The 16363-nt window shown below is 35.7% G+C and overlaps 2 protein-coding genes across 2 annotated transcripts in view; one reads left to right on the top strand and one right to left on the bottom strand.

Annotated features, from left to right (window-relative positions):
* LOC129807774 (protein stunted) overlaps positions 1-16363 on the top strand; it is a 351397-nt gene that overhangs the window by 176393 nt on the left and 158641 nt on the right. The window lies entirely within an intron of this gene.
* On the bottom strand, positions 4074-11298 carry LOC129805195 (uncharacterized). Its single transcript, XM_055852961.1, has 5 exons — positions 11191-11298; positions 6757-7647; positions 6372-6437; positions 4302-4397; positions 4074-4202 (listed from the first exon to the last, which is right to left on the bottom strand). The coding sequence occupies exons 1-5, from the start codon at positions 11296-11298 to the stop codon at positions 4074-4076; spliced, it is 1290 nt and encodes a 429-aa protein (XP_055708936.1).

Genomic DNA, 16363 nt, shown 5'->3' with positions numbered 1-16363 from the left:
TAAAATCACGCACAGATCAATCACAAAACGGTAAATGCGCTTAAAATCACGCACAGTTCAATCATAAAACGGTAAATACGGTCAAAGTCACGCACAGATCAATCACAAAACGGTCAAGAGTAAGCTTAAAATCACGCACAGATCAATATCAAAACGGTAAATACGCTAAAAAACAAGCACAAGTCGATCATAAAAGATCAAGTTCGCTTAAAATCACGCACAGTTTAATCATAAAACGCTTAGGATTTCGCATAAAAAATCGCATAATTTCAAGCGCATTCCCGTTTTATGATTGAACTGTGCGTGACTTTAAGCGCATTTACCGTTTTATAATAGAACTGTGCGTGATTTTAAGTGCATTTACCGTTTGATGATTTATCTGTGCGTGATTTTAAGCGCAATCTTAACCGTTTCATGATTCAGCCGTGCGTGATTTTAAGCGCATTTATCGTTTTATGATCGACCTGTACATAATTTTAAGCGCATTTGCCGTATTATGACCAACCTGTGCGTGATTTTATGCACATTTACGGTGTTATGATCGAACTGTGCGTGAGTTTAAGCGCAATGTTAACCGTTTTATGGTTCAGCTGTGCGTGATTTTAAGCGCTTTTACCGTTTTGTGATCGAGCTGTGCGTGATTTTAAGCGCAATCTTAACCGTTTTATGATCCAGCTGTGCGTAATTTTAAGCGCATTTACGGTTTTAAGATCTAGCTGTGTGTGATTTTGAGCGTATTTGTCGTTTTATGATTCAGCTTTGCGTGATTTTAAGCGGATTTACCGTTTTATAATCGAGCTGTGCGTTATTTTAAACGCAATCTTAACCGTTTTATGATTCAGCTGTGCGTGATTTTAAGCGCATTTATCGTTTTATGATCGAGCTGTGCATGATTTTAAGCGCAATCTGAACCGTTTTATGATTCAGCTGTGCGTGATTTTAAGCGCATTTACCGTTTTGTGATCGAGCTGTGCGTGATTTTAAGCGCAATCTTAACCGTTTTACGATTCAGCTGTGCGTGATTTCAAGCGCATTTACCGTTTTGTGATCGAGCTGTGCATGATTTTAAGCGCAATCTGAACCGTTTTATGATTCAGCTGTGCGTGATTTTAAGCGCATTTACCGTTTTGTGATCGAGCTGTGCGTGATTTTAAGCGCAATCTTAACCGTTTTATGATTCAACTGTGCATCATTTTAAGCGCATTAGCCGTTTTATGATAGAACTATGTGTGATTTTAAGTGCATTTACCGTTTTATAATCAAGATGTGCGTGATCTCATGCTCATTTACCGTTTTATGATTGAACTGTGCGTGATTTTAAGCGCAATGTTGACCGTTTTATGATAGAACTGTGCGTTATTTTAAGCACATGTTTCGGCTCCAAACAGCTGAAAAGCCGAAGCTAGAGGAAGAGAATAATCCGAATCTCGTCAGATTATTCCCTTGCTCTGGTGAGAACTTTCTGGGGAATTCTTCCACTGTTTGGACTGACTCTCGGCTGTTTTCACGGCCTCTAGTAACGGCTCTTTCGAGCCACCGGGCTTAAGGCAGTAATGCCCCCTTGTGTAGGCTACCCCCGGGGGTGCCTCGAGAGAGTTTAACCAAGGTTAGAAATAAATTTCCAACCTTGCAGTCCGGCAAATGAATGCCTCTAGGGAAAAATTCCTCTAGAAATATTCTCAAAGCCTGCCCTAGGTCTTAAGGCTTCTTGAAGAGAAGCCGCTGTTTCCTGGCAGTAGGGAGCCAATTGGCCGCTGGTAATCCTTAGGCAATAGGATGCCGCTGGTCTTGGGCCAAAAGGGAGATGCGATTTCTCTGGAACAAGCACTCTCGTGCTGCTAGAAGTGAAACTCAGGAATCTCTATCGCAATCTGATTTATTTAACAAAAATTAACCCTATTTATACAAAATCATTTTTACCCCACTTAATTACTAAGGTGAACTTCGTGAACCCATAATGCGTCATTGCAAAATTGCACATTCTTTATTTTGCTGACGAAAAAATGCTGATCAAGAAGTGAATGAACGGGTGTCATTAGCACTAAGCATAATGACCTACTTTCAATAAGAATTTGACAATTTTCAATCTCTAATATCATAGAAACTACTTGTTAGAATGGTAGCAAATTGATATCAGATAGAGTTAAGGATATAGAAAATAGGATGGTAAAAGTTTAGGATCGTTTAGCATCCTAGTTTCTTCAATATTTGCCGTTAAAGTGAGGCTTGTTTTGTATACTTCGTGAAATGACTCGATTTAACCAAAACTAAAATCCGTATATTAGTTAAACTATTCGTCTCTAATTGAAATGACAGGACATTCCTAGTAGTAAAAGTATCTAAAAATAGTGTAGTAGTCCTTAAATCCTTTAAGGATAAGTCATTGACTTAAAAAAGGGGTAACGAAAACCCTTGTAAAGTCTTGGTGAAGCCAAAACTTTCCAACTTTTGTGTTGAATAATTCGTATCCTTTTTAGGATGTGAGGACTTATGATGAATATCCTGGCGATTTAACTATTCAAAAGTAGTTCGATATGAATTAAAACCCATTATTATCCCTCAAAGATTAAAAAATCCTAATTTGAAAATAATTTGTATGAACGTGCATGTTCATCTTGAACATACTGGGGCCCGCGCCCTGGAATAACGGATCCTCTTAGTTGCTCTTGGAGTTGTTTCCTATGGCTTTTAGGATTCTGTATCTTCTTGTAAGGAAGTTCTGAAGTTCTTCCAAGGATGGAACCGTCGTTGTATCAGGCAAAGTCTCCTCAAAAGATTTAGCAGTTTCAGAATCAAATTTGTTCATGGCGATGGATACGATTAAGGGATCCCAGGAACTGATGTCGTACTGAAGATTCTTAAGTCCCGTAAGAGACACGTTGATGCGATCATGTAGCCCAATAACATCTTCAGCGGAGTAGATTTTGAATTTCTTGTACCTGACTAAAGGTTTGACGTAAGATGCGACCAAAATCCTCTTGCTTTCATATCTGGTTTTAAGAATGCTGATAGCACTGGAATAATTGGCGTTGGAAAGTGTCAGGTGATCAATCAAGGACAGTGGTCCCTTTTCAAGATATGACATCAAATACTGGAGCCTTGTTACATCTTCGAGCATTGGGTTTTCGTGAATAACCGTGTTGAAGAGCTCAAAGAAGGAGTGCCAATCTTCTTCGTTGCCGGAAAACTTCTTGATCTCAATGGCAGGTAGTTTGGGAAACTGGACTAACCAATGAGACAACAGTCTGATGTCTTCCTCAGTTGATGGAATTTCTTCTTCCGTTGGATTTGAATGAGCCATTCTGATAGTAGAGTTGTAGGGAATTATTGAAGAAAGCTTTGGTGTGTGTCAACACTGGACGTGTGATTTACCCAAATGTAATCTGATCCTCACTGTGCCTTCTTCGCGCGTCGTGGATTGCCGCTTCAATCTTCCAACGTTTGCACTTTTGATTTTTAATTGTAGATGAATTGTGTGAAATTAGTGCGGAATGTGACGTGTTGGACTTTGCGACCTCTCCGTGAGATAGTGATATCCGTGAATATATTTCGTGAGTGCGTGGATGGTGCAGTGAGTCTGTGATAATTCTGTATCTCTAGTGGATTTTGAAGATACGGAAGAATGTGTGGTGTCCCACAAGGAAAATGCCTGGATTGGCAAATTTATGAAGAAGCACTCAGATATAGAGTGTTCTTGCCGATTTTTTGATTCTTGGACTTCCACCCTCTTGTCTTCTGGATGTGTTGCAGCGAGGTGGTGAGTCAACAAGCTGTGGCAATCAGCGAATGTGATTGCTTTCCCAATGGATCTGGGCGGATGCTGGATTCTTTCTGGAAAGGCGTAAATTTCCCAGAAATTGATGAAGTTTGGTGAGTAAATTCACCGAAGATCAGTCAACTGATAAAGTGTTTTTTCTCCTCGAGGATTGTGGAGAACGTTCTTATGGTAGTGATCTTCTGAATAAGATCTGGATGGATGTCGTCTGGACTGGACCTTAAAGCGACGTTGGACTTTCCTCAATCTTGATTCGATGAGAACTGAACTGTAGTCTGGAACCTTCTGATGAGGTCCTCTAACGATAGAATATCGTTGGATCACCGGAGACAGGACTCGATGATGGATCCTGCGATGTTTCCTTAAAGAAATACTGCAGGCTGAAGATTTGGCAATGGATCCGGTTTGCCGTTGAATGGGAACACCGCTCGAGAATAGAGGGCACCCAACACAGATTGGAATAAATCTGCTGATCACGTGAGACTGGACTCAGTGATGGAATGACTTAGAAAAGTCGTCTGCGAACCTCCTGAAGACAATGGATGAAGGATGAGCTGTCCCAGGACACCTTCGCCGGAATCCTTCCAAGGAGTCGTGCACTACTTCTTGGAGAATTAGCTGTCTGCTGATGAGACGAGAAACGATGAAACTGATGTCAATCGCTGGTGAAATGACGTCTTATGGAGACTGACGTCACGGTGAGTCGAATATCTTTCCAAGATACTCTCGTTGGTATGGTCAGTGTCGCTGATAGATCACTGATGAGGTTCCCTTCTAACTGCTTGTCGTATGTCCACAGGGAAGAAGCAGTCCTCTGGTTGGTGATTAACGTCCTCTGCGTAGACACCTTGGGTTGGGACCTCAACGATGCCGGATAATCTTGTAAGGATTATCCGGCTCGAAGGACCATGTTTCGGCTCCAAACAGCTGAAAAGCCGAAGCTAGAGGAAGAGAATAATCCGAATCCCGTCAGATTATTCCCTTGCTCTGGTGAGAACTTCCTGGGGAATTATTCCACTGTTTGGACTGACTCTCGGCTGTTTTCACGGCCTCTAGTAACGGCTCTTTCGAGCCACCGGGCTTAAGGCAGTAATGCCCCCTTGTGTAGGCTACCCCCGGGGGTGCCTCGAGAGAGTTTAACCAAGGTTAGAAATAAATTTCCAACCTTGCAGTCCGGCAAATGAATGCCTCTAGGGAAAAATTCCTCCAGAAATATTCTCAAAGCCTGCCCTAGGTCTTAAGGCTTCTTGAAGAGAAGCCGCTGTTTCCTGGCAGTAGGGAGCCAATTGGCCGCTGGTAATCCTTAGGCAATAGGATGCCGCTGGTCTTGGGCCAAAAGGGAGATGCGATTTCTCTGGAACAAGCACTCTCGTGCTGCTAGAAGTGAAACTCAGGAATCTCTATCGCAATCTGATTTATTTAACAAAAATTAACCCTATTTATACAAAATCATTTTTACCCCACTTAATTACTAAGGTGAACTTCGTGAACCCATAATGCGTCATTGCAAAATTGCACATTCTTTATTTTGCTGACGAAAAAATGCTGATCAAGAAGTGAATGAACGGGTGTCATTAGCACTAAGCATAATGACCTACTTTCAATAAGAATTTGACAATTTTCAATCTCTAATATCATAGAAACTACTTGTTAGAATGGTAGCAAATTGATATCAGATAGAGTTAAGGATATAGAAAATAGGATGGTAAAAGTTTAGGATCGTTTAGCATCCTAGTTTCTTCAATATTTGCCGTTAAAGTGAGGCTTGTTTTGTATACTTCGTGAAATGACTCGATTTAACCAAAACTAAAATCCGTATATTAGTTAAACTATTCGTCTCTAATTGAAATGACAGGACATTCCTAGTAGTAAAAGTATCTAAAAATAGTGTAGTAGTCCTTAAATCCTTTAAGGATAAGTCATTGACTTAAAAAAGGGGTAACGAAAACCCTTGTAAAGTCTTGGTGAAGCCAAAACTTTCCAACTTTTGTGTTGAATAATTCGTATCCTTTTTAGGATGTGAGGACTTATGATGAATATCCTGGCGATTTAACTATTCAAAAGTAGTTCGATATGAATTAAAACCCATTATTATCCCTCAAAGATTAAAAAATCCTAATTTGAAAATAATTTGTATGAACGTGCATGTTCATCTTGAACAATATATTTTATTTTAACTTTAAAATATTTTATAAAACTTTTCTAATTACTGTAATTTTCCATGTTTTAAGTTACTTAAATTGTCTTATTCTACCTTCTGTAATAGAATAGATAGATAGAAGAATAAGTAAGGCAAAGTGTCCTTAAGTCGACCGGTTCCTCAATTCGACCGGTTATTTATTCAATTTATTTATATTTGCACTAATATTTGGCGTATGATCTAACATTAATAGGTCAATTATTCCATAAATAAATACGAATCAGTGACAATTTTATAGAAATTCACCATTAAAACATTCAAATATTGACCACCGGTCGAATCGAGGAACCGGTCAACTCCAGTGCACTTTACCTTACTTAGCTAAATATAGAATAGATCTGCTTCTACCATAAAACATTTTAATTTATTTTTGTTTTTAATTAAAAAAAAACTTACCCCAAGGAGTCCAGCAAGGAGTGACGTTCCAGAACTCAACAAAGACGGAATGTCCAGTCCACCGGGCTGTAATTACACGCAACAATGAAATCACCTTTAATATTTTGGCGAATGACTTGGCACCAAAAAGAGTCATTTAAATTTATGGTATCTATTTTTATCGGCATTCACTGTTGCATAAAATTAATGATCTAAAAGAGTGGATGCTTTCGAAAATTGTTTCATTTCCCATGAAATTTCTGTGAATGCTTTTCAATTGAATTAAATTGAGCAATTGGGCAGTTCTTTTGAGAAATATTGTATAATCCTTCTTGGTGGTCTAGGTGGGGGGATTTGACATAATTTATTTTAGAATGTCCATTGAGAGAAATCGGATATTACTCACCCCAAAGAGATTGGTTACAACTCCCGTGAGGGCCCCTAGTAGGGCTCCAACATCCGATCCTTCATCTCCTCCACTGAGGGAAGCAATGAGTCCAACGAGTCCTCCTGGTCGATCCTCATCCCCAGAGTCCTCTTCCGATAAACTTAGTTCGCTGTTGCTATTTTTGCTGGTATTGTCGATGGCATTTGAATTTTCTTCGGATGTTTTGTCATCCTGGCGCCTGGATCTTTCAACGTAGGGAGCAACAAAATCCGGGGAATTTGTAAAGTCTGTAAGGGCGTTGACTGTGAAAAAGACAGGCGGGTGTGAAAGGGGCACGTACGACAAGAAAGTGCCTGCATATGGACCTTGGGGACCTTGAGGAGCGACTGGTTCTGGACTGGATGGATTGGGTGGTTTGGTGGGTTTCTTCTCTTCTTTCCGCACCGTGGCCTTGGCGAAAGCTTTCGGCTCTTGGGCTTTCAGGTACTTCAGTGTCTGTCTACCTTTCTCTTCGAGAGTTTTATGCATCATGCTGATGTGAGTATCAATTTGAAATTTCAATGCCTTCATTTGCTGAGTAACATTGCCGGCATTGTCCTTAATCTTCAGCGGATAGGGTTCTAGATTCCGAACAGTCGTCTGTAGGGCCCTTCTGTAATCATCCACTGAAGAATTGACCTTAGCAAGATCCAGAGCTGCGCTTAACATCGCAATAGCCCGGCGATCACGCGTCATGAACTTCTCAATCTGCCTGATCTTCCGGAGGTTTTCTTCCTTTGAGGAAGATTCAGCATTTGCATAGAAATCCTTAGCCATCTTCTCCAGCTGCACCTCCATCTTCTCTTCAGCTTTTAAGGCACCATTTAGAATACTGACTGTTGCTATTAGCCGTAAGTCCTTCGGAGATTTCTAAAAATAAGAGATTATCGTACTATTTAGGGCCATGTTGCCTTTTTCGTCTTTCTTTGTCGTATCTTCATTTTAAATACTTTTCAGGACATTATGTAAGTACGACTTTTCTATGTAAATTCTTCTACTTAGTGTGAACTTACGGCGGTAGGGTAAAGTGATATAACTTGGAATTAGTGTTACAAGTTGGACAATTCGTCGGTACAAATTGAACATGGCTTTTTTCTTCATAAATACAGTACAAAATTTGTTTTTAAGCACAAGGAACCAAATTATAAAACTAGAGCATTAAAAATATACAAATAAAAATGAAGTACTAAATTTATCAAGACAAAAAATCCTGTCCAAATTGTACCATTTTCCAACTTGTACCACTGTCCAACTTGTACCACTTTACACTATTCATTAAAAATATTTCTGAATTTAAACATTTTAGAAGATCAAAAAGCAAGGTACGACAATCGTTGACGGAAACGGCAGCGTATTGATCAGGAATACTCTAGCTTTTTATTCGTAATGTAAATATTAAACTGTCTAAGTCACATGATTACATTTGACCATTTAACTTACAGAAATAAATCTTTAAAAAAATATACGAATAGTACAATATACTGTTAAAAAAATAGAAAAATCATTAGGGGAAACTGGGGCACCACCAAATACGGGGTCGCACCAAACACTAATTTTTATTTCTAAATTACTTGGACTATCCCGACCGTTTCTTCAGCGCCTATAAATTTCAATAAGTCTTGTCCTCTGAAGTCGACTATCTGATTAAAAAATCGTAGTGTTTGGTGGTGCCCCAGTTTCCCCTAACTGTTGTCAGATGAATCAAAAAAGTTTCTCTAGATAAATACCAATATTTCCTGGTGCATCATCATTAGAAGTAGAGGAAATAGAGGAGCTGTTGTCAGAATTTCAACAGCTAAAAAAAACCCATTTAGCGACAAAAGCTTTGAAAAAATATTTAATATTTTCCTATTTTGATAGAATACATAACCTCCAAACGTATCCTGAATTTTTGCCTCTGATTTCCTTGCATTAACCTCAAATATCCAAAGATTACACTTTATTTGAAGTTATTCATTAACAAATTTTAGTAATACACATAATTTTCAACTAAAAATCGTAACCTTAATCATAATCTTTATCATGGATATACCACAATCGATTTATTTGTATTTCATTTCTAAAATTTACTGTGTTTTGAGAGAGATTGAAACTCCTCAGAATCATACTAACCAACTAAAACTGCTTTAAATTTTGAACATAACCTTAAAAAATATTTATCACTAAATTTCCTGTATAATTTTTAAAATGTCTTTTACGTTACAACCAAATAACAACTTTGTTGTAGTAGTCTAAAGTCATTTAAACTTTGTCAGAAAATCTGTACAACTGCGAATACTACTTCAATTTTTTAACCATAACCTCAAAGATTAATTAAGTAATACAGTTTTTACCGGTCTTATGTTATTGTACTCTAAAGAATGTGAAATCCTTTTCAAATTGCGTCATCCCCTCAAAATATTTATGATTAAGAGCAATAATGAAAGTTGTAAAAACCATAAAGGTATTCAACATAACCTCAAACCTCACAGAGACTAATGAAATGTATTCCCATCCATCGGTTAAATTCTTCAAGGCTATGACCACAACTAAAAGTTTACCTGTGATCATTATTTTAAAGCCGTCAGATTTTTGAGGTTATGTTCAAAATTTTTCGTCAAGTTTTGAACCTAACCTTAAAACTTACTACAGTCCCGCTTTGTTATCCGGATGATTGGGAGACAATATGATAGATGTCCGCTTCCTAATCCGGATGGATTTTTGAATTTGTTCAACGTTTCGAAAATATATTACAAGTTTTTTGTGTAGAATTAAAATATAAGTTCCCAAGAAATTTTCGGTAGATTACTGACGGCAATTCGTATAAGAAGGTCAAGGAGATGAACTCCCTCCAGATGCGTCAGGGGGTGCAATCCTTTCAGGACAGGAAGTTCCCAAGAAACTTAAGACATAATTAGAGGGGTCCCGGTCAAATCCCGAAAGCCAAAATTCTATGCTATTATACTTCATTTATTAAACAAAATAACTAGTCCGGATTATGCCGATCCGGATTAGAGAGCGGGCACTGTATATGTTCCTTGTCTGACAAATATATTCAAGGAAAAAGTAATACTAACTACAATTCGCTAATGTCTCTTTTCTCATTTTAAAAGAATCCCTAACAAACAAACGCTAATATTTTTTAACATATTCTTAGATAACCTTAAAAAATGCTAACAAAAGCGTATCATCTTTTTTATACGGAGATTCTCTGAGGTTAGATCAAACCGAAACTCTAATGAACTGTTGAAAATAGACAGAACAAATTTATAAACGCGGATATCGCGGCAAAATTTGTAGTATAACCTAAAAAAATGTTCACAATTTGTGTCTGACAGATCCTGAGCCTATAATACATCTTTTAAATAAGATTGAAGCATTTCCGGGCAACATAAGGTAAGCTTTTACTCGGATTGTCTCATTTTCGTACATTTGGTAAGTAGCGTTGTTTAAGAAATCAATAAAATTAAGGTATTACATTAAATTAAGTACTTTTTAAGTGATTTTTAAGGACTTTATATGTATGGGGTATTAAATTAGATATTTCATTTAAAATTCTTATTTCCTTCTTTCTATTTAAACTGTAGTCGTAATATATGCCAAAATCCGAAAAGATATTTTTACATAACCTTAAATTTTTTTCATATTGAATAAATAGAACCGCTATAAATTTGAATGAGTGAGCAATATCTTGTTTTATGTTTTATTCTTCTGTTCAACTCAATTAAGAATATTTTATCTTGGCTTCTAGTTAGGACTTGGCGTAGTTTAACAATGCTTTGCCAGTAAGGTTCAGTAGTTCAACTATAGCCTATATTCCTGAATAAATTAGAAGTATTTCGGACCTTATGCGTCTCGTTTCAACACTTAAGTATCAAACCACCTTCTTCTACGTCTAAACTTAAATAAAATACCTACTAACAGTAAGAATATTACCTCTATCAAGCTATCTCAAGAAGAACTTTTATCGTTTTGACTAAATAAACATAACCTTAAAAAGTTCAAGGAAATATTTACGTTTTAAACTGTAAGGACATTGTTTCGGTTTCGATTGAAAGCCTTTAACGAGTCATAAAACAATTTTTCTCTGGTCCTTATAAGGCGCCACAATAATTCACATAACCTCAAACCAAATATAACCTCACATAACCTTTCTTGTCCTAAAAGCTAAGCTTATCTTGCATAATCTTCCACTGAAAGCAACAATTGGCAACAATTGTGCTTCTAATTTTCAAAAATTAATCTTAGGTTCTAGTTTATTGTTTAGGTATAGCAATTAAATATCTTTAGCGCACTTTGTATGTTGTATGTATTCCAATATCGCTGTGTTAAACGCAAAAATCTCTCTAAAAAAATTGCTTTCAGCTCGAAAAAGAAACCAATTATTGGAAATTTATTTAAATCTCGTAACACTAAAGCCAGACTTAATCTTACCCTCAATCTCTCGTAGGTGATTTGTGTGGGTGGTTTTTTCGAGGCTGGCAGAGTATTAACACACGCGATTGCACAGAGAACCACAAAAAGAATCACAGCTTTTTGCATTTTGTCACCGAATGGTCTTTCTTTGGGGTCTTTTGGGGAATATCTAGAGGGATCACTGTGGCATATCACGGAAGGGTTTTTGGCAGGGTCTCTGGGGTCAGAAGAAGAGTCAATCAAATCACAGACAATCACTGAAGAAGTGAATTGTGGGTGATTTTGATTTATATATGAGGAAGCTTTGATTGAAATTAAGCTGCAGGGAAATGGCAAGAGAAAAGCGGTGGGAAAAGGAAATGCTGTAGACAAAATAGTGACGACATGGGCGACAATTGAGCCAAGAACTCAGGCCTGGTCATTATGAGGGAGGGTGATGTGCCATCATCGTCAGTGAAACATTGCATTAGTGAAGTCACCCACGCACAATGTTACACAAAAAGTGTACTAGAGCCTCGTTAAGTCTCCCTCTGACCATTTGACCAGCCAGGCGGAAAGGAATCTTACATTATTTTCAAACTGAGGAAGTGACCACAAAATATTGCATTGAGGCTTTTGGAAGGGAATGAGGAGTATATCTATTATTTTTTTTTCAATTCAATTCAAAATTTTCAATCTGCAACACAATGTCTCGTTTTTTTTTGTGGAGCCACGAAAAATTTGGATTTTGCAAGAACAATTGACAAACACTTAACAGAAACAGTAATCAGCATCAACTGGACGGCTCAAAATTTTTTCCGCTCATTTTAAATTGCGATATTACAATTTTTTCGCAAAAATCTCTGACCATACTCAGGTGCAACTGAGGGGATTTTTTGCCAAAAAAAAAACAGAAACAACTCCAAAAATTACACTTCTTTCTGGTCCAAGATGTAATTTCTCAATCAGAAGGTCACTTCTTTGGTCCCCCCAAAGAGAGTGGACAAATGCACCACACGAGACAGAATTCAAGAAAATAAAAGCAAAAGAACTTGCTGAATTGAGTTCGGTCACAAAAAAAAAATAATAATAATTTTATAAGTTGGTCAACGCAATTGTTGGAAAATTTTCGAAGGCAAAGAAATCTTATTCACCCGACTCGTGCGCGATAAATTGCTATATAAAAGAGTGTGATTTGTGCTGAACCAAGTAATCAATACTGATGAAAATTTGCATGGACGATGTAAGATATAAAGAGACGAAATCTAGTTCAATAGCGCAAACATTGTCAAGACAACACTAAATCAAAATGATAATTGCATCATGAAATTATTATTTTCAGATCACTCTTATGCTCTTTCCAATAAGCCCATAATTGAGAATTCTTGTCATTTTGGTGTCATTGCATATCATTGATCGAGTTACTAAGATTCTCAACAAAAGTCTTTTTTTATGTTCTAAAGATCTTCTAGAGCAGAGCCTTCTGCTAAAAGATTCTACTTCAGATAAGTTGGTAAATTATGTATGAGAATGAAAGAAACAACTGAAAAAAATGCTATTTATTATTTATGATTTTTAATGACTTCTAAGAATTTTTTGAATACCTTCTTAGTGCAAGCTTAATTTATTGCCAACAGTCATCAGCGCACATAATGCAGCTATTACATAAAACAAAGAGTAATTAATTTTACAATGTTATGCTAATCCATAAGATATTTTACACTCTGTGTCTCCCTTCATTATTTATTGTCAGTTTAAAATTATAATACTTGCACCATACATCATTTGTTCAAATCTGAACAATTTTTGAACGGATCGGAAATTTAGTACAAACATGTACTAAAAGTCTTCAAATCTGTTACGCTCATAATGAAGAAGATTTCTTTGGTATATTTTAACATAATCATTTTGCATAACCATTATTATCACAGAAAATGAAACTTTTGGCTCATTTAAAAATTAGCACATGTTGGCACACTTTTTAGTACTTAATTATATTACCAATACGTTTGCAAACAATTGTAAACATTCATCTCATCTCGTTCAGTAATAACTTTCCCGATTTGAGAGCTCTCTCCGATTGAGGTTTTTCTTTCTGTACCGATTCGAAGGTATATCAGAGAGAACTTACGTAAAAATCCGTTGGAAGTTCGAAATTTTAAACCGAAAAGTCACACAAGTGAGCAAGTTCATCAAAAGGATATTTATTTTTTGAACGGATCGGAAATTTAGTACAAACATATACTAAAAGTCTTCAAATCTTACGCTACGCACGATACGTTCATAATGAACAAGATTTCTTTGGTATATTTTGACATAATTATTTTGCATAACCATTATCATCACAGAAAATGAAACTATTGGCTCACTTAAGAATTAGCACATGTTGGATCATTTTTTAGTACTTATTTACATTACCAATACGTTTGCAGTCCTAAATAACAATAAGAACGAACTCTTCTAAGCTCTAAGTTCTAAGCTACTATATAATTTTCCATTAAATTCTGCTACAGTATCGATCAAACTATATTACAAGGATACAATTTATTCTAACTATGAGTGTATTTTTAGGGTTAAACAGTTTAATGGTGCATTTCCAATAAAAAATGGGAAGGGAAAATCATTCTCCCTCTTTACTGTTCTCAAGTGCTTCTTCATTATCGACTTTTCTCTGTATTAATTCTTGTCATGATTATTTTTTCCCGTCTTCACCTGTTGAGTTATTACTGTTTAGTTATATGATCAACCATCACTTATTTATTAAATTTACATCTAATTTTCAGTGTACATTGGTTGGAACCACTCATTTTTTTTTCTCAAAAAATTGCACAGTAAAGAAATTATGTGACAAAGTCTTACGAGGATATTTCAATGAAAGATGACAAAGGAAATTTGACTTCTATTTTTTAGTACAAGACTTCTCAAGTGCTTCTACATAATCACTTCTTCTTTGTATCGGTTCATATCACGACTATTTGGTGATTTTAGAACATGGCGAAGGCTGGAAAAAATAGTCCTATCAAGAACTAATACAGAGAAAAGTAGATAATGAATAAGCACTTGAGAACAGTAAAGAAGAAGAATGATTTTCCCTTCTCATTTTTTATTGGAAATACACCATTAGGCTGTTTAACCCCAAAAATATACTCATAGTTAGAATAAATTGCTCCCTTGTAATATCGCATGATCAGTACAGTAGCAGAATTTATTGGAAAATTATATAGTAGCTCTTTTAGAACAAGCATGTACTAAAATTTTGTTACAATTTCTAGTTATGAATTGTTTTATTATAAACTCATTGATATTTTCCTGCCATGATTTGATATTTAGTTCAATAAAAATTATTGTAAGGGCCAGCGCGGTACCTTTGGACGACTAAAGCTTCGAACAACTAATTTTTTAATACCTTTTTAATGAATTTGACTCTATATCTATATAGAGAATCTATATAGAATATCTACTCCAAAGCCTTAAATTTCCTGAAGAGAGCCATAAGTCAAATCCATTAATCCATTAGCAAAATTGAATTGTCCGAAGCTTGAGTCGTCCGAAGGTACCCCTATTGATTTTTTTAGTACAAACATGTGCTAAATATTTTTTTTTATATTAAAATATATTTAGTTTATCATCTTTATGTCTTTATGTCTCTTAGGAAATATAAAAGGAAATTAATATTATTCGAAGGCATGAACATTCGAAGGGGGAGTACTTTCCCCTAAACATAGGAGAAAAATCCCAATTTCAAAGCCGCCCCACAATCAACGGTGCCCCACTTCCCCCTAATGATGACATTTTCAGACAATTTTTTATAAAATGTCAGCAACACATAGAAGACCTCAGAATGAATTTTTCAAACCACCAAAAAACTGATAGCAATGAACTTGATCTCTAGAAATAGCGACAAAGTTTCATCATTATACAGCTTTTTCATGTATCCAATTTCACATAATTAGGTTGATTGTCCCATTAATGTGCCTTAAAATTGGTCCATTCATCTTAATTCTGCCATTCTATGTTGTTAATGGAAATCGAAATGGTGCAACGCTGAAATTTAAACCGCTTTTTTTAAACATTTTGTTCAATTTTATCCATATCAAAAACCAGTTATTTTAAAATTAATTTTTCTTTTGTTCAGATAATTGACTGCAGCTTGAATGAACTTCGATAATGACGCTAGAATTTTCTGCAATTTCGAGGTTTACTTAATCATTGTGTTCATTTAATTCTTTCCCAGAAATAATTACCTGCGCTCTACTTTTAGGTGCATTTTACATTTCCTAACAAACTTTCATTGTGGTAGACCTCCTCAACGCATGGATAATTAATTCAGTGACTTCCAGACAATCATTTATCAAAAAATAAATGAAAATGTATACAAAAAAATTGAATTATTTATTATTATGACTTATCATACTTTAGCGCATTAGTGCACAATTTTACACCTTATGCAATACCAGACATATCGTGATAATGATTTGTTTTTAATAAACTCTTGTTTCCACTCCGATAGCATCTTCTATGCTGGTAAACATAAGGGTTACCAGGTAATTATTTCGTTAATAACTTTTCCAAGAAGTTGGTACGTGCAATTTTACGATAAATTGGTGAGAATTTGCGGTTTCTTTGCTGAAATTAAGCTACAAAGATGAGACTTTTTGATGTGTTAATTTATAATCATGTTTACATAGAGGCGAGTAAGGAAGCTTCGATGTTGTTCTATAGGATTAAATTTTTGAAAAATGAATTTTTCTTAGTAAAAAATCAATCTTTCTCAGTAATGGTTCAGCATACCTTTTCGATTAGGAAAACTTTATGAAGTACAAATTGACGACCCCTTATGTCTATCTCATTCTTTTCCATTCTTCTTTTTCGTTTAAACATTACACCAAATTCAATTTAGTTCAATCGAATTTTAAGTGCTAAAGACTGAGTGAGACAAACACATGAAAAACGTTAGAGAAAGAAAAAGATGTGAAATTCGATTTAATGAAATTTTCCTGATCTAAAAATTGTGATAGCAGTGGCTTAAAAGAATAGATTTTAATCAGGTGAAATTTAAATTTTGATTAATAAATTTTGTCAGCACAAATCTATTTTCATTAGAAAACGAATTAATTTATTTCAGAAAATAATCAATTTTAATTTATAAAAGAAATTAATTTTTGGTCAGTGAGAAAAACAATTTTGGTCACTAAAATAGATTTTGGTCAAT

This window comes from Phlebotomus papatasi, chromosome 3, assembly GCF_024763615.1.
Source record: "Phlebotomus papatasi isolate M1 chromosome 3, Ppap_2.1, whole genome shotgun sequence".
NCBI classification, from domain to species: domain Eukaryota; kingdom Metazoa; phylum Arthropoda; class Insecta; order Diptera; family Psychodidae; genus Phlebotomus; species Phlebotomus papatasi.
Note: the sequence above shows the minus strand (reverse complement) of the source record. Positions and strands in the feature narration are given on the sequence as shown.